The 23629-nt window shown below is 37.0% G+C and overlaps 3 protein-coding genes across 5 annotated transcripts; 2 read left to right on the forward strand and 1 right to left on the reverse strand.

Moving 5' to 3' along the window:
* The first annotated feature begins 354 nt into the window (after positions 1–354).
* On the forward strand, positions 355–4970 carry LOC133867394 (TORTIFOLIA1-like protein 4). Its single transcript, XM_062304139.1, has 5 exons — positions 355–1375; positions 1669–1777; positions 2160–2743; positions 3482–3998; positions 4640–4970. Exons 1-4 carry the CDS (start codon positions 548–550, stop codon positions 3983–3985), a joined length of 2025 nt encoding a protein of 674 aa, XP_062160123.1. The 5' UTR covers positions 355–547; the 3' UTR covers positions 3986–3998; positions 4640–4970.
* An 8106-nt stretch (positions 4971–13076) lies between these two features.
* Positions 13077–22119, reverse strand: LOC133867407 (protein COFACTOR ASSEMBLY OF COMPLEX C SUBUNIT B CCB4, chloroplastic). 3 transcript variants are annotated; one of them, XM_062304181.1, is made up of 9 exons: positions 21776–22119; positions 20097–20196; positions 19913–19986; positions 19239–19423; positions 19040–19110; positions 18858–18941; positions 17985–18141; positions 16357–16426; positions 15807–16077 (listed from the first exon to the last, which is right to left on the reverse strand). In XM_062304181.1, the coding sequence occupies exons 1-7, from the start codon at positions 22090–22092 to the stop codon at positions 18052–18054; spliced, it is 921 nt and encodes a 306-aa protein (XP_062160165.1). In that variant the 5' UTR covers positions 22093–22119; the 3' UTR covers positions 15807–16077; positions 16357–16426; positions 17985–18051. The 3 variants fall into 3 exon arrangements, with proteins under 3 accessions (XP_062160156.1, XP_062160165.1, XP_062160148.1); XM_062304172.1 differs by lacking the exons at positions 15807–16077; positions 16357–16426 and adding an exon at positions 13077–13395; XM_062304164.1 differs by lacking the exon at positions 16357–16426.
* On the forward strand, positions 13535–15721 carry LOC133867399 (glycosyltransferase family 92 protein RCOM_0530710). Its single transcript, XM_062304151.1, has one exon. It carries the CDS (start codon positions 13725–13727, stop codon positions 15501–15503), a length of 1779 nt encoding a protein of 592 aa, XP_062160135.1. The 5' UTR covers positions 13535–13724; the 3' UTR covers positions 15504–15721.
* Positions 22120–23629: the final 1510 nt, after the last annotated feature.

A 23629-nucleotide genomic window follows, 5' to 3' on the forward strand; every position in this document is an offset into this window, starting at 1 on the left:
TATGATCATTTTTATTTAATTTGATGTAATGATAATTTTAAAAGTCATATTAATTTTAAGAGGATAAAAAATTTTAAAAAAATGTTATAGGATTACTCATTTTCATTAGAATTATCATTAAAAACAATAAAATTATTCATGCTAAAAAAATTTTAAAATAAAAAATTCAAAATTCAAAAATAAAAGGTAAGAAGTTCTAATTTTTGTTTTTTTTTTTAAAAAAAAAATTATTTGCAGGAAATTTTTTTTGGAAGAATATTGTTAAGTTAGTAGTTAAACGGATAAATGTTTCTAAAAAAAAAAAAAGAGAGAAAAAACTCCAGTATAGTGCCAACTGCCAGCCCCATACCTCCCACTCAACATTTAAAACCCCACTCAACCCGTTCACCACCAAAAACTCACACCCATTATAAACGCACAAACACACGCCTCTGCCGCCAAATTAGTACCGAAAGCCGCCAACGCCACCGCTTGAAACGGCGGTGCTACCACCATAAGCACTGCGAATGCCGAAGCGCTGATCACTAGCAAAAATCACAAAACAAAAATGTCTCTTACTGCCAAACGCTGCTCACCGAGTACTCCATCCCAGCCCGCTACGTGGACTCACGATCTCAAGCTCCGAGTCATCGCGTGCCTGAACAAGCTCTCGGACCGGGACACCCTAGCCCTGGCCACCGCCGAGCTCGAGTCCATTGCGCGAGCCCTCACGCAAGACTCGTTCGCGCCATTCCTCAGCTGCCTCCACAACACGGACGCGTCGTCCAAGTCCCCGGTGCGCAAGCAATGCGTTCATCTACTGGCTTTACTCTCTCGCTCCCACGGAGACTCACTTTCTCCCTTCCTCTCCAAGATGATCTCCACCGTCCTCCGCCGCCTTCGCGACCCCGACTCCGCCGTCCGATCGGCCTGCGTCGACGCGGTCGCCGCCATGTCGTCGCGAATCACCAAACCGCCGTTCTCCGCTTTCTTCAAGCCCTTGATGGACGCGATCACGCTCGAGCAGGACCTCAACGCGCAGATCGGCTCGGCGCTTTGCCTCGCCGCGGCGATTGACGCCGCGCCGGACCCGGATGTCGAGCTATTGCGCAAGAGTTTACCGAGGTTGGGGAAATTGGCGAGGAACGAAGGGTTCAAGGCCAAGGCGGCACTTTTGGTGCTCACTGGGAGCGTCGTTGGAGCCAGTGGAGCGTCGAGTCGGGGAGTGTTGGACTGGTTGGTGCCGTGCGTGGTTGAGTTCTTGATCAGTGAGGATTGGACGGTGAGGAAGGCGGCGGCGGAGGCGTTGGGGAAGGTGGCGGTGACGGAGAGGAATTTGGCGGCGGAGTATAAGTTGTCGTGTTTGAATTCTTTGGAGAGTCGGAGATTTGATAAGGTATATATCAAGTTGGATTCTGTTTGGTTGCTGAGAAAGGGTGGGAAAAGGAAAAATAAGATTTTTAGTCGTATAAGTGTATGCGAACTCAGGTTATAGAAGTGATTGGTTGATATATGAGGCTTTGAAGCTACGGAAATGAGAACCAAAAGACAGAACACTAAAAATATGATTTTTTATTAATTTCTTTGCTTTTCTTCGTCTCAACTTCGCGGAGAATTAAATGGAATTGTAGTGAATACTTGGTTAATTATTTTTTGAAATTTTTTATCTGATCAAATTTGGTGTAACAGGTCAAGGTCGTACGGGAGACCATGAATCATACCTTGGAGTTGTGGAAGGACGTCCCTGGTGCGTTTGAGGAGGTCTCTATTTCATCTCAGTCTAAATCTTCTTCAAGAGGTAAGAATTTTAGTTATTTTCAATTGTTTTTGTCTTGCTTATGCATCTTTTATTTTAGAAAGATATAACTTCATTGATTGCAAAATGGGTTCCTTAGTTGTTCAATCTTTTGATACTGCACGAGAAGCAATTTGGTAGTTTATGACACAAAGCTGACATTATTGAAACTCTCTTTGTCATAATAACTGAAGAATCTTGCATCTACAATGAGAAATCTATGAAGTAGATAAGGAAATTGGACGTATGCACATGGGAGCATAAATTTTTTGTCATTAACCTGCATTCTGCTTTTCTGTACACTTCAGCTGTTGAAGTTGAACAACCACTGATGAACCTATCCTAATATCTAATGTATGTTTTGGGTGGTTTTGCATGGGGCCAGATAATCGTAGTGGTGGATGCTTCCCTCCTATCTCAAGAAGTCCCAATTATGACGGCTTTAAGACTCCTAAACCGAAGAAAACAGTCCCCACAAACAGGTCCCCTCCATCTGCTATTTCGTTCGTGACCACTGCCAAAAGAGAGAATCCTCCGAAGAGTAATGACAGGAATTCAAGCACAGCTATGTTCTGTAAGCTGGACCACAAGAAACCGTCTGATTGGAAATCTGAAGATGTGTCAAACTCTTTCTCATCGAAGTTGGCTTGTGAAGATGGTATTAAAAGGAGTGATTTCAGGAATTTCGAGTCGGCAGCGAACGAGAGCAGTGGGAATTCTAAGCGGGAAACAAAACGTGTCCTCTTTGGTAAGATCCGTGATGAAAAATCGCATAAATTTGGTGGTTTAAGACCTGGGTCTCGTGTGGTTCCGTTCCAAGATGATGAGAACCCTGACTTGGGTGTTGTAGTCAGCAACACAGTCAAAGAAGCCTATGAGAATAACAAAGATGTTGAGGATCTGTCTTTGATCCGTGAACAACTTCTTCAAATCGAAAATCAGCAATCCAGTCTGTTAGACCTTCTCCAGGTATGTCGCCAAAGCTTCATAACACCTGTGTCCCTACATAGGAATTGAATGCCAACTTCATTATAAGAGTGTTATTTAGGCCTAAGGGTTACTGCTGTTATTTCTTGCTATGGTTGATAAAATTTACATGATGTCAGCTCAGCTTGAACATAGTGTTTCATGCTATTCCCTTTTAAATTCTTATTTTACTCGTGAAGAATGCCCTTGACGTACTGAATTCTATTTACAGCCTTTGTTGCTGGTCTCTTCATGCTTTCCAAGACAAACATAAAATGATGGTAAAAAAATAAGCTAATGAAGCCAAGCCTCCCTTTCAATATGACGTTTTCTCATAACTTGTTTTTGCAGTACCATTTGGAACATGCAGCCTCCTTTTCTTCAGATAGAAATTTAAACCCTTACATTTGCAATCCTATCTTGAAAATATTGATAGGTAGCTTTTTCCATGTATTTTCAGTTTTTTTTTTTTTGAAAACTTGTATTTTCAGTTATTCTCCAGAAATGTCACACCCTTTTGCCTACTTCCTAAAAGCAATGTTAATAATATTCCACTGATAAATGTTAAAGATATTTCTACTCCCCAATAAGCTCTAGCTTAAATGGCATCTCCTCCTCCCATAAATAAATGGGTGGAGGGTTAGGTCGTTGGTTCAATACCTACTAAGTATATGTATAACTTACCAATTCAAAAAATATTTATTCTGCTGGCTTATATCTTCCTGCTTTACTTGAATCTAGAGATTCATTGGGAGCTCCCAGAGTGGGATAAATTCCCTAGAGACACGTGTACATGGCATAGAGATGGCACTAAACGAAATTTCATATGATTTGGCAATATCAAGCGGGAAAATCCCAAACACCGACTCTGCAGAAAACACATGTTGTAAGCTGCCAGGTGCAGAATTCTTGAGTTCCAAGTTCTGGAGGAGAGCAGAAGGCCGGTATTCTACTTCAAGGTTCCCTTCTTCTGGAAACATACCATCACCCAGTTCCATGCGTAGTGCACCTAGTAAAGATGGTATCCCCGAAACATACAGTCTGGAAAGCCAAATATTTCAACTCCAAAATCGGTTTGAATATCATGCGAAGCCACTGGTAGATGGACATGCTGACTCGAGGAGGAATTTAAGGCGATGTTTAAACAGCATGCCAAAGAACATAATCCAAGATGTTGATAGCGTACAAGTTTGCAATGCCAGTGGGTTTGACGGGGCTGCACCTGCTAGTTTTACAGTACAGTGAACCTGAGAAACAGGTAATCTTAATGTTTGATTCTAACAATCTGTGTTTTATTACATCTAGTCCACCAATTCATTTGGCATCATAACTTCTCAGTATACATACATACATAATATACAATATATATTATCTTGAAATCAGTACAACACCTGTTGAGCAATAGTTCAATGGTATTGAATAGATTACTACATATTAATAATTCCTGTAGGATGTTATGCACCTGTTAGTAATCATGCGCAAACAAATATTGTCTCATTAGGATCCTAAACCATGTTCTCAATGGTGTGGTGTGAATAAGTCCACATATTGGATTATTTTTCTGTAGTTTTTTTTTTTTTGGTGTGCAAATAGTAAGTGCAAGGGAGTTAGATGTGTCATAAATGGCGTACCATTCCCATGTCCGGTCATCATTATAGACTCAACTGCAAACAGGGATGAAATATCATTATTTGACTTGTTTACTGAAGTCCTCATTGCATTTATCTGACTAGTTGGATTGTTTGGCCCACTTCCAGTCATGTCTGGATAATAGTAGTATACGATTTGCTTTCTTTCTTTCTTTCTTTTTTATGTGATCAGAATTATTTTTCTTATGAGTTGCATGTTACACCTAAAGAATATGGTTGTTGAATTCAACTCTGTTGACTGCTATTCCAGATAATCTGCTTAGTTGGAATAGAGTTTCAATGGCCAATTTCAGCTGAGAGAACAAGCACTCTTGGTCGGCAAAACCTCAAGATGACATGAAAAAAGAATGTGGCTGTCAATCAAGTCCTGCCATAGAGGTGGATGAATGCGACATTTCTGATTCAATGCAGGAGACTAGGGCTATTTATTTTATGTAGCTTCTTTTAGAGGCAGCATTTAGTTTCAAATGCCATACCAGAGCAAGTCTTCTCTTATTTCAAAATTTGTAAATAAAAGTTTCCACCAATCTTTCCTAGGCTTCTTCTTGTTCTATATGGTAATCAAGCTTCCATTTATGCTCCGTTTGTTTCGACGTAAAATGATTTCAACGAAATTATTTTCAGAAAAAATGATTTTCTTGAAAATATTTTTCGGTGTTTGGTTCGCACGAAAAAATTACGAAATGCAAAAATCAGATTTTGGCAAATGTCGCCATCACCGGATTCCGGCGAAAAGTTTGACCGAATCCGGCCAAAATGGCCGGAATCTTTCGGATCCGGCCTGATAAATGGCCGGATCCGGCCGGAATCTTCCGGATCAATGGCCGGATCCGGTCATATCCGGATCCGTCCAGATCCGACCGGCTTGGCCGGAAACCGGTAAATTCCGGCCGGAATTTGGTCATCCTGTGGCCGGATTTCGGCGCCGACTGGATTCCGACGACTGGATGTTGTCGGACTCCGACGCCAACTGAATTCCGACGACCAATAATTGTTAAATTCTAACGATCGGATATTAAACATGCATGTAAGGACGAAGAGTTTCATTTCGGAAAACGATTTACGGTTTTAAAAATCGTAAATCGTTTTCTGAAAATTAAAGAAGCTTTTACGGTCAAACCGAAAATGATTTTCGTTGACCATTATTTTCGCCCCTACCAAACACCGAAAAATATCGAAATCGTTTTCCAGAAATCATTTTACGCCGAAACAAACGGAGCATTATTTGCACCATCTTTTCCTCTCCATCCTTGATCTAAAGATATTTCAAATGTGACAAGATGAAACTTTTCACACTGAGCAAATAGCATCCGAATACTAGGTGGGGTGCTGGCAAATTAGAGCTTGCAACATCTCATAGACATAGAGGCCTGTGTTGATCTGCTGACAAAGCAAAGGTGACTTGTCAAGGGCCAAGGCTACTATATTGTTGAGTAATGCTATAAACTACATTTTTATCTTATAATACTGACATGAAACTAACCTTTGGATTAGATATTTTAAAAAAAAATCAAAAAAAATAATAATCAAAAGTTTGGTTGGGAGTCTTGGGAGGGCTACATCACCGTTGTAAGATAAAAATGTTGTTTTCAATCTTTCTAATCATTGGTTTTCTGTCCTGCTACTAACAAACCAACTCACCCAGCCTGCCGAAGTTGAGCCCTAGTTTGAACGCAGAGAGGTGATATGCAGGGGACGGTTTCCCATCTCTTTTTTATAAAAAAAGCAAATATAATTAAAAAGTGTCCTTTCCCGTCCCCTTCCAGGCCCTTTTTTATTATAAAAAAAGCAAATATAATTAAAAAGTGTCCTTTTTTTTTTTTTTTTTTTATTAAAAATCATTTCCCTCTAACGCATGATATTGGTTTCTTTTTTTACGCCTTTGTTTAATATATTTAGTTTAAACAAATTTTACAGTGGACAATAACTCCTGAGCCCAAAACCAACAAAGCAGCATACTCCGGATGTCCACAATATAAGGCCCAAGGTGGGACAAGGTATAATTACCCAACTCGTTCGCACAAAACAGTTCTACTCTCTTCGCAAACTAGACCCAACGGGCCAACACCCCAAAGATCACCACCCCCAATGGCTTCAAGGGTGGTGGTTGGCCACCCATGACCCATGAATTGGGTTTTTGGGTGCTAAAAAAAATTATTTTTGAGGGAAAAACATTTTTAGAGCTATTCAATCACTTGGGAAATAGCTATTTTTTACCTTTTTGAAGAAAAAAAAAAAAAACTATTTCACATTATAGGACAAAACCTATTTTTTTTAATTTTTTTTTTTTTTTTTTTTTTTTTTTTTGGTTTTTGAGTGAAATTTTATAGAAATAATTATTTAAAAAAATGGTGGCCCAACTAAATAACAAAAAAATCATTCATAATATTGAGTTTATTTCTGCGTGCCAAACGTTAAGATATGACTTGGGGTGAAGGAAAGAGTTTGATATTTAACTTAGAAGGCGGTGATATGATATACTACCTGACATGGGATTTTTCGTGTCAGATGCAACAACCATCTTCCCAAGTAATTATGTGAAATTTTCGAAAATGATTAGAGAAATCAAGCCAAAAAAAAAAAAACAAAAAACAAAAAAGGAAAAAGAAAAAGAAAAATGAAAAAAAGTATCAACAATTCTAGTTCGTTGTCTCCCAGCTACTAGTGAGTATTGAGTTAGCAATTTTTGACTTCCCAACAACCCATAACTGAAAAAGTCACTTGCTACCAACAATAGAAAGCGTAATTCGTTGCAAGTGTTTCGGTGCTTGCCTAATTTTTCGCTAGGTCTAGCAATGAATATGAATGTATGGGGTTGCTTACTCAATCCTCATGACTTGGGTTTTTTTTTTTTTTTTTTTTTTTTATTTAAAAGTATGGTTGGACTAGCAACAAGCTATTGCAACAAGAGGTAACAAGTCATCGGAAACCACGGGTCCCCGAACCAATAACCTCCAATACTTAAGTTAGCTAGTATTTTAGAAAAAAAAATTGAATAGAGAGATTGAGGAAGAAAGAATGTGGGTACCAATTTTGGAGGTAGCGGGGCCTTTTTATGGCGGAGGCTCCTTGGTTCAATATGTTAATATTGGTATCAACGGTGTATTGTTTTGTTGTTGGTTGCATGGCTAACGGTAGATGATTGATAAGTTTTCATGCGAAATATATTCTGAGAGATATTGAATGAATTTTTTGAAGAGGATGATTGTTTGTAGAATTTGTCGGCGAGCTGTGGCCTGATTATTTTTCATGTAAAGGCTGCTAAAGTTGGCCGATAGTGGTTATTTATATCCCCACCTTTTTTGTTGGTTTTTTTTTTTCCCCCTTGAACATCTTCATTATTGTCTTGGATTGACATGATTAACCCGGGCATTTTGTAAAGCAACTATGCAAATGAAGAATGCTATAACTCTTTCTAGTGTCTTTTTCTTTTATGTTGATATGACACCTTATTTTTTTTTAACAAAAATAGGAGAGAGAAATCAAACTGTAGTTTTTTTTAAAAAATTAAAAATAGAGTGTCATATCAGCATAGAAGGACACTATAAAATACTCTATAACATTTCTCATGCAAATGATGTCAACACACAAGAATCGTATAAGATATCAGTCCTCCAATAATTTTCTTATTGATATTGGTATGATTTATTTATTAATTTGCCTTCCTTATATTTTGATTTTCCACACTTGGTATTAAAACGTAAAAAACTAACAACAAACAACTCAACCATTTTTTCTAGTCACCAAAAATTTAATATACCAACCACACAAAAAGAAAAAAAAAGAAAAAAAAAAAGGTGAGCTCATAGAAAAAATCAATGTTTGAATTAAACAAAAGAACATCATTAATGTGTCACTTAGGCTGCCCTTTAAAATAATCAGATTTTTTTAGTAGCAGGTAGCAGGTAGCGCTAAGCTCGGCCTTTTTCCGAGCTCAAAGAAAGGCCTTATTTGGGACTGAACTATGCTGGCAGGCTTATCACAATTTAAAAGTCCGAAATTATTGTTTTTATTATTATTATTAATTTCGGTCTTTGGATGGATTGAATTATTTGAATCGACGAAGACAACTGGGATGTCATCATGTCAATGGACTTTCTATCTCAATAAATTATTCTCTCTATTCTCAAAAATTAAGGAGGGATACCGTAAGGAATAACAAAAGAATATGTGAATCGTGATCATCATAATATTGCTCATAAGTGCAAATAAAAGCAAGTCAAACTCATCCATTGATTTCCAAAATGTCCTTATTCACATACAAAAGAATCGAAAGATCGATGATGACCCCATGCTATATATGTAGTGTCACCCATTCCCCAGTTGGATTCACACCCGTCCTCATGTAATCATCACGGGGGGATGCTTAGAGAGTACTATAATTTTTATTATAAATTGGTATGGTAGTCTATAATTAGGGAAATGAATTAAGAGTGTATGTTTGATAACTCATATGCCAATTCATTAAGTTGAGAAGTGAGATTTTTTTTTACTTAACCCTTTAACTAATTATGGACAATCGCATTGGTTTGTAAATGATTTTATAATAAAAAATTATAGTATTTCTCACAACACTCACCGAATGAAACTCAAACTTTTGCCTACCTTCAAGTCATTTATTGTCTTTTGGTAATCTTTATGAAAGTTTATTGTGTAAAGGATCCGACTAGGATTCGGCTATTATGCGGTAATTTTTGGAACGATTGAGATTCATAGTTAGCAATGACGGAGAGAGGGGGGGCCAGTGGGGGCCATGGCCCCCCTCAACTCTTAAGAAAAAAAATAATAGTTTAGGTAAAAAAAAAAAATTAAAATTAAAATTAAGGTTTTTTTTGTCTATTGGCCCCTAGCAATAATTTTTTTTGTCCCCTTAGCCATTTCCCTTTTATCATCTCTTCAACTGGTTTCATCTCATTTGGAATGATAGCTTTATTGTCAAAATTTTTTCCTTTAATATTTCACGGGTAGCAACGGGCACGTCTAAAAAGGTAACAATGGAATGAGCTATACAAAATTGTAGATGCTTTGTTAAAAGTAAATGAAAATGATTTAATAAAGCAGTGTATTGGAAGAAGACATGTGTGGATTTGATGAGTCAAATGCCTGACAAAGCTTGATTTTCAAAAGATGTGTGGCAAAAATAGTTAGATGGCATTAGAAAAATTTAGAATATATGCTATGAGAACTTAAAAATAATGATAGACGTAGGATTTTCGAGGATAACGGTGCTATTTGTTGTTGCTTACGCTGGACTTCATATTTATATTCCGTAAAATAGCTCTCGATTCTAACAAATGCCTCATCTATTTTTATTTGGATTGTTTGCATGATATCGTCAACACGTTAATATAGACAATGATTATCCATAACTTGAAGCAATGGGTTATGAAAAGTTGGCTCTAATACCATTTTGTTACGTGTAATGTAAGATGAGAACTTAACAAGAACGATATATATGATAGGATTTTCGAGGAATCCTGGACCTCCTTGGTTGAGCAATAAAATGTGCTCTTAACTCAAAAACATAAGATTTGATAATTTTCTTGAATAATTACTTTTATTCAATAACAAAGCAATATTTAAAAGAATGAAATACAATAGATAATAGAGTCTCATATGAAATAAAACTTCTATTTAACTCTTAACTCAGCAACCTAGCCTATTGTCGACAAGACTCCTAAAAAAAAAAAAAGATAAAAGGAGATAAGGAAAATGATTTTTGCACAACTCAAATGCACAACTCTTACACAACCCAAGGCGCATTGGTGAAACCCACATGTATGGATCCCACTAATGTGTATTGGGTTGTATAAGAGTTATGCATTTGGATTGTGCAATAAACACATCCAGATAGATAAATCTAATGCTATCAAAATAACAATATAAAAAAATAAACATGAGACATACTTCTACTTATACAACAATATTAAACTAATAAAACAACTAATAAAACAATAAAACACTACTGAACTAAATAAATAACCTAACAGATAATTCTTTCTAAACAGACCTACTATTTAACAATAACTACACGGAACAATTGTTGAGCCAAATCTTGGTTGAATGTGATAATTTTTTCGAGTGTGCCATCTTTGGGCTTGTTTGGCAAAGAACAGAACAGAACAGAGTAGTAGGTTGTTAGTTTTGAAATTAGTAAAAAGTGATGTGATATAAAATAAAAAGAATTTGTATAAAAAAGTGAAAAAATTTTGTATTATAGTGAATTTTTTTTATTTGAATAGTAATAAAAAATTATTGATGTGATATAAAAAATGAAAAAAATAAGAATGTTTTGATGTGAATCGATGTTGGAAAAAATAGAAAAGTAAAAAAAAGTACAGTTAATATTGCCGAGCACTATCCTGTTACGTAACAATGCTTATCAAACAAAGCCTTTATCTCCTGTCAAACTTACTACAGTAGTACAATCGATCCATGTCAGGAATGCAGTTGGAAAATTGCAGGGGTCGCAAGGTTAGGTGCCTTTGCACAGTTGCGACCGCTGTACACTATTATCTTTGTTTTTGTTTATGCTTATCCGAATAGGATTGGAATTTCATTCTGGTTTTTCTACCAAATGAGGAGTAACGCTACGATAAAATGGAAGCTTTTGGCCGATTCCCATTGTCTTAATGTTAAAGAGTCATCTTTCAAGACACGTTTCATCGAATACATCAAATTAATTAATTTATTTTTTTGGACGAATATATCCACTTGTTTTTTTTTAAAAAAAATAAAAAATTAAATGCTAATACTATCATGAAAAGCTCATTTCCACGTATTTATTAAAGGCATTTGTGGATTTATGCAATGCTTTTCAGGCAATTGAATATTTGGGTAATTACAGAGCTATTTCGATATCATTATCAAGAAAAGAAATCTTTAGTACAAAATTTATAAATCTCTACATTATTTCCATGCTACAATTATATGTACGAAGCCACCGAAATGAATTGAATTGGAGCTCATTCATAAATTAGCCCTTTGGTTTGGTGCGTGGATCGCGGGCACAGGGAACAGGGCACAGGGCAGGGCAAGGCGTATATGTCCATCGAATGTCGTGTAAGGCACGCATTGAGCTGTCTTTTTTCTTTTTTTTAGTTTAAAATATAAACTATAAACATGTTGGCTCAACCATAACCATACCACTATCTTATATTATATAATTAAGAGAGAGACAGAGAGACCCATGCTTTTAGTTGGTCAAATCTGGCAATTTAAACCCTTTTAACTCGCAGTTGTGGGCCATCCCATATTCATCTTTTTTCTTTTTAATTTTTTTTATTATTTCTTTCTATTTTTGGGTTATAAAATAATGGCAGTATGGTACCAGCAATTTAAAACCCTTTTAATTCGCTGGTAATGGTATATATAGTCCACTTTCAATCGTTTTCTTTTTGTTTATTTTTGGGTTCTAAAATACTCCCAAAAAAATGACGTGCATGAATTTTAACAATAATAAATAATAATAAAAATGACGTGCATGAAAGTAATTCCGTCTTTAAAAATTGTGCAATTTTAAATGTGCTCCTTATCTGCTGCGCAAAAATATCAGTTTTTTCCCTTTGTATTGTCAATTTTTTTTCAAACATACTCTGGACCTTTTTCTTGAGATTTTGTTTAAAAATATGTATTTAACCTGGTTAAACATACTCAAATTACAAGTTCGTTTGGGTTTAATTTCAAAAAAAAAAAAAAAAAATTGTGCAATTTTAAAATAACGAATTTTAAATGTGCGATTTGAAGAAGCGATTTTTAAAAACACAGTTCAACGTTTGATAAAATCTTAGTTTGGCTTTTAAAATGACATGTTAGCCTTTAAAATCTTGCATTTTAAAAAACGCACATCATTGTCTACGATTTGAAAATACAATTTTCTACATTTTCAAAAATGTAATTTTTAAACAATTTATTTTTTATAATTTAATTTAAAAACGCACATTTTATCTATCAAATTACAATTTACAAACGCAACGATGACTCAAAATAGCAGTTGCAAAAGTCCAAGAGCGTACAGGGAAAATGTCTCTTCTGTATCCTATTACCTGAAGAAATAGAAGAATGATGAAAAATGCCCCTTTACACCTAAGATTGTTCAAACCAGTCTAGCAAAGTGCTGAGACGGGAAAAGACGATACAATCGATACTGTTTTCAAACTAATCCAACAGATTTTTTTTTAGCAATGAGTAATCCAATTGGAGTAATATTTTTTACACAATTTTTTCATAATTTTAACTACTTTTTATTTTATTTTTTTATGATCAATTATTAGATTTGTTTTCCTACATGTGGACCTTAAATATTCAATAGTTGATCTTCAAAAAAATTGTTAGAGTTGTGTAAAAGTTGTGCAAGAAACATTATTCAATCTAATAATTGGTTGGAACTGTCACATTAACATTGTAAAATAATTATTAAATAAAAATGTGCGCTTTTAAATCAAGTGCTAAGCGGGGGCAAAAGGTTTTTGTTTGGCTTTAACGGAGATCACAGAGTTTTTTTTTTTTTTAAAAAAAAGGGTAAATATATACTGTAATTTTATTTTTTTTTTGGAGTGTTTTTTGTTTTTGATTTGAAATTAAAAAAAAAAAAAATGCAAAATTACTCCTTATAATTTACCTTTTTTGCAATTCACTGATTATGGCATCAAAATGAACTCATAAGTTTCTGTGTCAAGCCAAAAGAATAATTTACTCTATACAGTCAAATTTCATTTACTAAATTAATAGATTTAATAATTTAGTTAGTGTGACACTAACTTAAATAAGATACGTGTCATAATCCCACTTAAAAATCAAATTAATTAAAAGAAAACAACATTCTACGAGCACAAAGAAATCTCTCATATTACTATAATAACCCCAATCGCCAATTCCACGAAAACGGGAGAAACGAAATCCAGGGGGCCAACCATCAAGAGAGACAGAGAGATGTAAACTTGGTTTGGAAGCCTACAAAATGTGCAGATACCGTGACAGTAGAGTGTCACCTTCACGCGCTTATTACTGCGACATAAAGAAAATAGTAATCAGGGTAACGTCAAAGTACAACTCATTTTAATTTCTTCTATAGTTTATTAGGTTTGGCCGTTTGGGTTGGACTCCTCATAGTCATAGACTCATAGTGGAGCTTTAACTAATTCTCGGAAGCAGCCCAGTAAGCACACCAATCAAACGCGCTTCCTCAGTCCTCTCTCCGACACACACCAAAGAATCCACCAAGGTACAAAAAGGGAATAAAAATTCATTGTCGGCACCAGACCAGATCTGAACCCACCATAACTATTATCATTCACCTTCTTCTTCCTACACCCTACGATTACTTTCAGAGAAAAATGGACCCGGAGCAACGCCGCAAGCGAAAGCGGATTGGGCGGTTGTACTCCCAGGGCCACTACCTATCACTTAGATCTTTGATTGTTTGCTTCTCCTTCTTAGTCTTCCTACTCTTCTTGTACGTCGAACGCTTCTCTATTGGTCCGGCGTCGATTCGGCCGGTTCTCAGAGCCTCCACCACCTTATCCCTTTTGTCCTCGTCCACAAGCAGTTCGATTCTTGATTCTTTCAGCAAGAAGTCCCTGCCCCTGAGAGTCGACGACCGGGTTGTCTTCCCCGACCACGTGCTCCTCATGGTGTCTAGCAGAATCACTGAAAGCGAAGACTTGCATTGCGTTTACTACGATTTCTCCAACCGCTCCAGCGAGGTTCTTGGTGTTCAACCCGTGCTGTCCACCGACCAGTACGACGCGTTTCGGTCGATCGCGAGGTGCCCGCTCCCGCCGGAGAATCACTCGGCCGCCGGGGTCGATCTGAGGAGGCAGCGGAGCAGCGACGTGGGGGAGTACGATTGGTCTGTGAGAGCTAATCAGACGGCGCATTGGTGGGAGAAGGTGGCCTATGACGCGGTTTTAGATGCGAACACGGCGGTTGTGTTCATTAAGGGGTTGAATCTTCGGCCCCATAAGATATCGGATCAGACCCAGCTGAGCTGCCATTTCGGATTTGGGAATTGGGGCAGAGATGAAGGGTTTGTGCTCACGACTGAGGCGGTTTCGGCCTCGCAAGAAGTGGTTCGGTGCTTGTTGCCGCGGAGTATTAGGAATAACCCTGAGAGGACTCAGGGGATCAGGGTTACCGTTGGTCACGCTAATGCTGATGGTGATGGTGATGCTACTGCCAGACCTCCTATGCCTTCTGTGGCTAGAATTCATATTTACAAGTCTGAGGTGGAGCAGAGGAATCAGCGAAAGCACGAGCTTTGTGTGTGTACCATGTTGTGGAACCAAGCGCCGGCGCTTCGGGAGTGGATTATGTACCACGCCTGGCTAGGGGTTGAGCGCTGGTTTATCTATGACAATAATAGCGATGATGGAATTGAGGAGGTGATTCAAGAGCTGGAGTTGGGAAACTACAATGTTACTAGGCAGAGCTGGCCGTGGATTAAAACCCAGGAAGCGGGTTTTTCACATTGTGCTTTGAGAGCAAAATATGAATGCAAATGGTTGGGATTCTTTGATGTGGATGAGTTCTTCTACTTCCCAAATGCATTTCGTCGCCCCAAAGGAGACGGCCTTCCGGGTCAAAATTCGCTCAAGGCCATGGTTGCGAACTTTTCTTCTACGAATATTGCAGAGATCAGAACACTGTGCCACAGTTTTGGGCCATCTGGGTTGAGCAAACCTCCACCGCATGGGGTAACTGTTGGGTACAGTTGCCGGCAGCAGAATCCCGAGCGGCACAAATCTATAGTGCGCCCGGATTTGCTTGATATTTCTCTTCTCAATGTGGTGCACCACTTTCGGCTTAGGGAAGGATTCAAGAACTTGAATGTGCCAGAAAGCGCTGCGGTGATAAACCACTACAAATACCAGGTGTGGGAGACGTTTAAAGCCAAGTTCCACAGAAGGGTTGCTACCTACGTTGTTGACTGGAAGGAGGACCAAAATAAAGGGTCAAAAGATAGAGCTCCTGGGTTAGGGACAGAGGCCGTTGAACCGCCAAATTGGCGGCTACGTTTCTGCGAGGTTTGGGATACCCGCCTGAGGGACTTTGTTTTGGGCTATCTTGCTGACCCTGCAACTGGGTTGCTGCCTTGGGAGAGGTCTCTTCAGTAACAGATACAACAAAGTCAGGGTGCTTGCAGCTTGGTGCCCATGTAGAAGATATACCAGCAGGCAGCAGCCACTTATTCTTTTCATTGTTTTTGGTTTTTTATAAATGATTTTTTTTTTTCCTATTGTTTTTATACATGCCACTAATTCATTACAGGGATCACACACAGCTGTAAATTTGTGACAATATGAAATGAAATATTTTTCATTTTCGTCTCTAATCTTGTTGAATCCTTTATGGATTTATTTCTCTTATTCTTTGTTTTATGTTAAGGGTAAAGGGTAAAGTTTTTCATTAAAAAAAGGTACAAAAAAGGATCATTCTATTTTAAAAACTGGGAGGATATAAACCTGAGTATTTGACCTATTACAGATCTCCATATCGGATGAACACCCTGAATAGTTCAGCGAAAAATTTGTGAAGCATATAACTAGAAGCAACTAAAAATGGACAAGTACTAGACTAGCTTCACAAACTCGAGCTCCGGTGAGCTTTGAAACTCACTCCTCAGAACTACTAATGAATCTGATATCCCTCTTATCTCCCAAGTCTGGAAGTGTCCTCGTGTACAGTTCACTGGAAGTGGAAGATCAGTAAACTTCTAGTCAGTTCAACCACATTCATATTTATTATTATTATTATTATTTTACAAAAAAAGAAAAAGAAAAAAGCAAAACGTTCTTCCATACAAGAGAAACACAAGAAATTTACGTGCTCTCAAGGAAAAAGGGGGTACGTTTTGAATAATTCTGAGTACCCTTTTCTCCTTCAGAACACTGATGTTAGAATAGAAAGTGCAAAATTTTGAACAGAATCCATTTCGAAATCTGAGAAGGAAAAAATAAAGCATACCACCTCAAATAGAGAGAGGGTGCGATCTAGTGCGTGTTGAAGTGATTTTGAAGGAAAGGATAAGGCAAACAACCTGAAAAAGAAGTTTATGCTTTAACCACTGGGCAGGTGAAGCATGATTAGAGCAGGTCATGGCAAGCGGTTGGATTGAGGCCACAATTAATTTATTTGGAAATGAGTCTTTGCCTCGATTACTTTTCAGAAGAAACAATTTATATCTATCACATTAGGGATGAAGCTAACCCATGAAATAAGCCAACATATAGAAAGCATATTAAATAATTTAGCACCTATGTTTAGAAGAGTTCTAGCTGTCACCAACAACTTCGAAATTTGATATTGGTTTGAGTCTTTGTTTGCCCCTGATGTTCAAAGCTAGCTAGGTTGTTATAGGTACATCCAGACATGGAACTAATGGAAAGGACAGAGTCAAACATACAAGCTGCTAACTTTCAGACTATATTTTGTAAATGGGATTAGACCTTAGTTTTAAGGGTTAAACACCACCTTATTGGTACTTGTGGTTTGAAAATTTTATATTTTGCCCCTTGTATTTTCATTTGTATCACAGATGGTACCTGTGCTATGGGAAAGACGGAGATGGTACATGTGCTATAGGAAAGACGGAGATGGTACCTCCGTCATTTTTTTTCCGTCCAAAACTAACGTCTGGCCATGTCATCGGATAAGTGTCTGTGTAATAATGCAACACATGTCCCCAGATGCAACATCAACGCCACGTCAGTGTGGACGTGGCTATATATATATTAAGGATTTTTTTGAAATAAAAATAAAAATAAAAAATAAAAAAAATTGAAGGGGTGGCTCAACCAGCCACCCCCATTTGGCCTGAGGGTGGTTCAACCACCACCAAGGGCCAAAATGGGGGGGGGGGGGGGGGGGGGGGAGAAGAAGAAGAAGAAGAAAAAAAAGAAAAAAAAATAAAAATAAAGAGGTTTTGGCCCTTGGGGGTGGCCGAACCACCCCCAGGCCAAATGTGGGTGGCCGAACCACCCCCAAGCTGGTTTCGACCACCCCCATTTTGGCCAAGGGATTGGCTAACAATTTTGCTTTTTTTAAAAAAATATATATATGGTAGCCACATCAACGCTGACGTGGCGCTGACGTTGCATCTGGGGACAAGTGTCGCATTATTACACCGACACTTGTCTAATGACATGGCCAGACATTAGTTTTGGACCAAAAAATGGATAGAGGTACCATCTCCGTCTTTTCTCATAACACAGGAACCATCTGTGATACAAATGAAAGCACACAGAACAATAAATAAAGTTGCCAAACCACAAGTACCAATAAGGTGTTTAACCCTAGTTTTAAATATCCATTCTACAAATTCGCATTTTAATGGAATTTAAAATTTCATATCAAAGAGGTCTTTAAGAGCAGAAACTGTACTAGCGTTAATATTCTATTTTCTTTTTTGGGCTTTTATCTTTTAATTTTTTGAGTTTGCCCAACCAGAAATACAAATCACAGGAAAAACTATATATTGGAAGTAGAGGGAAAGATGCACTTTAATATAAAACTAGCACCCACCTTCTTAAAGTTCAATTGAAACTTCAAGGATCAAATTTTTCTGAAATGCACCATAAACAGGAATGAAAATTTACCTTGCTTAAAGGGCCACAACAATCTTATACACATATGACAATGGTTAGCTTCATATCAGTATTTCTTTCAAAGTTGATCTTGCACGGCCAAAGGGACGTTTTTAACATTCTTTGCAAGTGTAGCATCCAGCTTCTCTCCAATTAATGCAATCCACGCCTGTAATCATTTAGATATTTACTACAGCAGCTATCGAATAAAAACAAAAATCCACACTGGTCACAAAATTTAGTAGATTGAGTTTACAAGTTTGATCAACCAACCAGGAGTAATGAAGACATCTGATTAGTAAGGATAAAAAATTTAGCAACATGCATAATCACATGAATGAAAGACAAAATTGCAGGATCCATTCAAATGTTGATTCAATTATCCTCCATTAAAGGACCAAAAATGATCTAAGATTGAAGAAAAAATTGCAAGTATAGATTGATCTTTCCACTCTGACGGAGGAATAGTGGCTATAGAGATAAAAATGATTTGTGACTGTGAAGAGAACATGTAAAATTGACCTAATTCCATAAGCTATAAATCGATCTGATCCATAGCCCAAGGTCACCTGATTTCAGCCAAGCGACAACTACAAAATACACATCAGAACTCCAAGGTTTTCTAGTAAGAGAACAGCCATGGCTACCTCAATTTCATATTGATCAATATTTATTCAAAAACTACAGGTATGGAATGGTATTAATACCCAAGATCTATCATGCCAAGCATCTCATGATAAATAGAGTTAACAATTTGGGAGAAACCCGGGTGGGATTGGGAGAAGGGGGGGTTGGGAGGAAGCAAGCAGTCACACAGCTTATACTCTCTTTAATCAAGGAATAATTACCACAAAGGTTAAAATTTGCAGGCTAAGAGAGACTCACCTGGTCAGAAGTTGTGAAACCCCTAATTGTGTCACCACCAATTATTGCAATTCCTTTCTCTCCAAGTGGTTGCAGAATTATTGCCTAGCAAAGTGCAACTTGTATAAGTGAAACTTTGAAATGAATATTTTTTAACCGTTGCGCTTGCCTAGCAAAGTCAAGTCAAGGTCCAAGCATGACACCTGTGTATTTGAAGGCAGAAATGGCAGCTCAGACTTCCCAGGATAAAGAGATAGGTTGGCCAAGTAGCTCTCTGCAAAATTACGCCAAACAGGTTTGTTTTAAAATCATATGTTTTGGTGGACATCTTGCCGAGTTTATGACATAGTAAAGTACTTGAAACCTCCAACGAACAATATGAAGTTCATCCAAAAAACTTACGCGCCCCAGATTTTATTACACCCTGACAGAGTGATCCTTGCATTAGTTTATTGGCATCCACGGCCACAGGCTCGGCATCAACAATGGAAGATTTAGCTGCAAAACCAATTTGAAGGACACAACGGCTATCATAAACAACAATTAGAGACCTGCAGCACGTCACCTCTGACAGAGATTCCCAAACCCTGAGAATACGCAATGAAAAGCAAGGATTAAACAGACAAGCAGACTGAATTATATATCTGCTAGTCACAACAACAGTCCCCCCCCCCCCCCCCCCCCCCCCCCCAGGTTTGAAAACAGCATGACATTAGTATTCTGTAGTCCTAACTACTTAGATTAACTCCCTAATCCATGGGAAATCATGCCATTCTTTGATAGAAACAGGGATATGGGGCCTGTAGCGTTGAACGATAATGTCAAATTGAGACATCCATTTCACATTTTAAACTAACTTAAACTTAAACTACCCCATCTTTTGAAAATTAGCACTGTAGAGATTAAAATTATTTATTTGATATGCATTATCTCTCAATTGATAATCTGATATAAAAGAGGTACTCATTATTTTGTAATATAAAAAGGTTAAGAATTTTGCAAGAAAGTAGAAACCAATTGAGTCTAAAAAAATTTAAAGCAGATAATTTTAGCAAAGGTGATATAAGGTGTATTACCATATTAACTCAGAAACAACAGAATCAGGGAGATGAGAATATATTCTTCGACATTCAACCCCTTGCGGACTTACCTGAAATTAAAAACAAACTAAACTGGAAGGTATTGAAAAATAGATCTACTGAAACAATCAGCTAAATGAGAGAAAAGCCGAGGTTGAAAAAGCAGATGGGGTGCCCTCACCACAGATACAGATTTTGGTCGGATTGACAGCCACACCAGACCAGTTAGGATATTGGTGACAGCCAATCCAAGTGTCAAAAGATCAGCTCTTGACTGTGAACTGCAGGATAGATAAATCTCACATGAATAGGAGTATGTAATAATAAAGCAAATAAAATATTTTAATCTAGGGACAGTAACGCTGAACTCAGAGCAGAATAACTTTGAGGAAGTTCTATAAAAGTAAAACACAAATCATGTACCACTCAAAATCTAAAATAAGCATAATCAATTGAACTTGTATGCTTCCGGCAAAAAGAAGCAATGAGTTCTTGACTTCAACTCTGGCCGTGTCAGTGCTTTGAATTTGTACACAGCCAGTCCCAAGCCTAGAGAAAGGAGCAAAGTTGTGATACGTTGACAGCCAGTGTAAAATTTAGTCACTTTTCATGAATATTCTAGCTTGACTTCAAAAATCAGAATCCTAGTCATGTATGCATGTTTCAACTGGGTAGTAATTTTGTAGAACGGCATCTTGACTCCTGAATCTTCTCACTCTTTCCATGAGAGAACTAGATGAAAAACTAGAAGGCAATAACTGCATTGACCTGACTTAAACGTCTTTCATCCCATTTCCCCTATTTTACCGTTGTTCTCTTCTTTCCATTCTTAAAGGAAAAACACTTGAAATACCTTAATTTGATGGCTGTAGGGTAGAGACCAAACGGGTTATGTAACCCAACTCTATGTCCACTATAGAGATGCACATGCAAACACACAATTTCAGGGAGAAGGCATTACTGGAAACTGAACAAAGACTCCCAGGTATTCCAGCAGCTTTGACCCCTTTTTATCAAAATCAAAACCATCAAAGATTGTCTTGACTGCCAGAACATTCAAGCTTCTACTATTAACATGAGCCATCAATTATTTAAAGAAGACATCTATTCACGAAGCCAACAGAGTAGGTGGCAACCAGGAGTTATATGCTCCAGTTCATACACATTCTGTTTTATTGATGTCCAATGCCCTATAAAGATCCCAAACAAACTATACAACTCTGTAGCGAAGGCCATAATCTCCACCAAGAAAAAGAAGGTTAAGTTATGTATGGGTTCAAACTTTCCCTTAATAAGTAAGGCTAAACACGTAAAATATTTAATTGAAATATAAAGTTAATTTACTTAATTATGGAGAAAAGGTTCAAACTCGCACGTGAAGATAGAAAATAGTAAATTTAATCATTTAATTAAAGAAAAGCGCCGATGACACAGATACAGAAGAAAGCACTTGCTTTAGGGAGTGTTTGAGGTTGAAAATGGAGCAGATTAATTTAGAAACAAAAACAACTCATGCCTCCGAAATTCCCTTCAAATATTTAAGTGCTTCTCTCTTCCTTCCTTTGGTCCATAACTTTTAAATTGCTCTCATCAATTTTGTCAGGACCATACCATAGGAATTTGTATAAAAACTTGGACTTGAATTTAGCTAGAATACGTTATCTCCAAAATCCAGACACCATACACACTGCACACCACAATCACATGCACAAATCATACCAATTTCACTACCTGATTGGTTCGAAAGATCATTGATCCGGAATAGAGTAAAGAACATGAGAGCTCAAACATGACCAACAATGGCTAAGTCACAAGTTCTCATAAACGCCGACAATTTCGAAAATTTACGGAGAGCATTACCTGCTAGCATCAGCAACAGGAGCGATGCCCGAAACGGTGCGATTGAGGAGAACAGCCAGCAGCGACGCCCCTCCAACGTAAATCGGCAAGCTCCGGACGATGTCGTCGTTGTTGGATACCCAATCGGCGATCCAATCCCTCCTTGGCTTTGGCCCTCTGTAACCTCCCTGTGAATCTGAAGAAGAAGAAGAAGAGGAGGAGGAGGAGGAAAATGCCCTAAAGTAGAAGAAGCGCGGGAAAGTGGACCCAATACGACGACGCACTGGGAGCTTGGGGTTCCATGGAATGGGACTGTGGAGAAGACTTCCCGCTTCCATCGAAATAAATAAATAAAAGGAGTTGTTTAGTTCCCTTTTCAAGGTAGAGATAATACTGCTTGTTTGGATAATTCACAATTCACATATGAGTATCTTAAATTCAATAATTATTTTCAGATTACATATTAGTAATTGTCATTTTTATTAATTCTATTGTTTCAGTATTTTATCATATATTAAAAATAATAAATACTAATATAAAAATATTTCTCTGAAATTAAAATAATTTTATATGGTAGAATACTTTAAGAATTATAATATATCTTAATTATGAATCTTTTTAAGTGTAAAGCAATAAAGAATATTAATTCTTTAGAAATAGTTGTAGAATATTAATTAAATAATTATAATAATCTCTTTTTATCTTTTTCAATTTTTATTTTTTATAAGTGGTAATTTAATATAGTATCAAACCAAATGTTCTGATTTAGAATCTTATTTATTAAGGAGGAATTTGAGCTCACGCATGAAAATAATTGTTAAAAAATTAATTAAATAATTAAATCCACATCTTTCTATTAATTTAAATTTTTTACAAAAGTGTTTGGGATAACACTAACATGCAATATATTGTTTCTCCAGTCACAGTCTGTCTGTGTATTACTCAAATTTTATTGAAATATTTGTTGGCTAGTTGCTAGATCGGCCCTATTTTATTTTTAGAGTGAGCATTGATGCAAGAAAGGCTCAAATGTTATTCTGGTAAAGTTTGTGTTCTGCTTAAGCAGCTGTTTTTTAAGTCAGATCCTTCTAACTTAGAGTGTAAGGAGTCTTGTACCTCTTTTCTCAAAATGTCTGCCTTTGGGCCTTTTAGCAATATATGATAACTCATCTTACTTTGTCCTAAACAAATATATATATATTTATTGTTTTACACCAACCAAGAAAACATTCTAATTGTAATGCATGCACAATTTCCTTCGATTGCAATTTCTTTCTTCCTTCTTTTATTTTTCCCCTATTGTGACGCATTTTGAAAATAGTGGGGTTTTAAAGTTGGATAGCTTAACCATAAATTCAAAGGAATTTGGCATGGTTGCAGTTATATATATATATATATATATATATATTGGAGATATTCGGGGTTTTTTTTTTTTTTTCTTTCAAAAAGGTCTAGAATTAATCTCATTGTCCATTTTTCTCATAGAAAACTTGAAATTATATTTTAACCATTAAAAAAACTACAAAACATCTCCTATTATATTTCTTTGGAGCACCTAAACCAAATCCAATTCAAAGGAATGGGAACCTGCACTAATCATTTTGGCTATGAGATGAATATGGCGCTTGTGAAAGAGGGCAAAACTTAGGTTACATTTATGCTCTGTTTGTTTCGGCGTAAAATAATTTTTGAAAAATAGTTTTGACATTTTACGGTGTTTGATATGGGTGAAAATAATGGTCAACGAAAATCATTTTCAGTTTGACCGTAAAATTTTCTTTAATTTTTGGAAAATGATTTACGGTTTTAAAAACTGTAAATTGTTTTCTGAAATTAAACTCTTCGTCATTGCACGCACATTTGATATCCGATTGT

This window comes from Alnus glutinosa, chromosome 1 (genome assembly GCF_958979055.1).
Source record: "Alnus glutinosa chromosome 1, dhAlnGlut1.1, whole genome shotgun sequence".
Classification (NCBI taxonomy): Eukaryota; Viridiplantae; Streptophyta; class Magnoliopsida; order Fagales; family Betulaceae; genus Alnus; species Alnus glutinosa.

Excerpts from the sequence above, each read along its gene's own strand:
- LOC133867394 (XM_062304139.1), top strand. The coding sequence starts at position 548 with ATGTCTCTTACTGCCAAACGCTGCTCACCGAGTACTCCATCCCAGCCC. Across the intron at positions 1,376-1,668 it reads AGAGTCGGAGATTTGATAAG|GTCAAGGTCGTACGGGAGAC; the intron begins GTATATATCAAG and ends TTGGTGTAACAG. Across the intron at positions 2,744-3,481 it reads GTCTGTTAGACCTTCTCCAG|AGATTCATTGGGAGCTCCCA; the intron begins GTATGTCGCCAA and ends ACTTGAATCTAG.
- LOC133867399 (XM_062304151.1), top strand. The coding sequence starts at position 13,725 with ATGGACCCGGAGCAACGCCGCAAGCGAAAGCGGATTGGGCGGTTGTAC.
- LOC133867407 (XM_062304172.1), bottom strand. The coding sequence starts at position 22,092 with ATGGAAGCGGGAAGTCTTCTCCACAGTCCCATTCCATGGAACCCCAAG. Across the intron at positions 19,424-19,912 it reads GTTGTTTCTGAGTTAATATG|GGTTTGGGAATCTCTGTCAG; the intron begins GTAATACACCTT and ends GCGTATTCTCAG. Across the intron at positions 18,942-19,039 it reads TTCTGCCTTCAAATACACAG|GCAATAATTCTGCAACCACT; the intron begins GTGTCATGCTTG and ends GCACTTTGCTAG.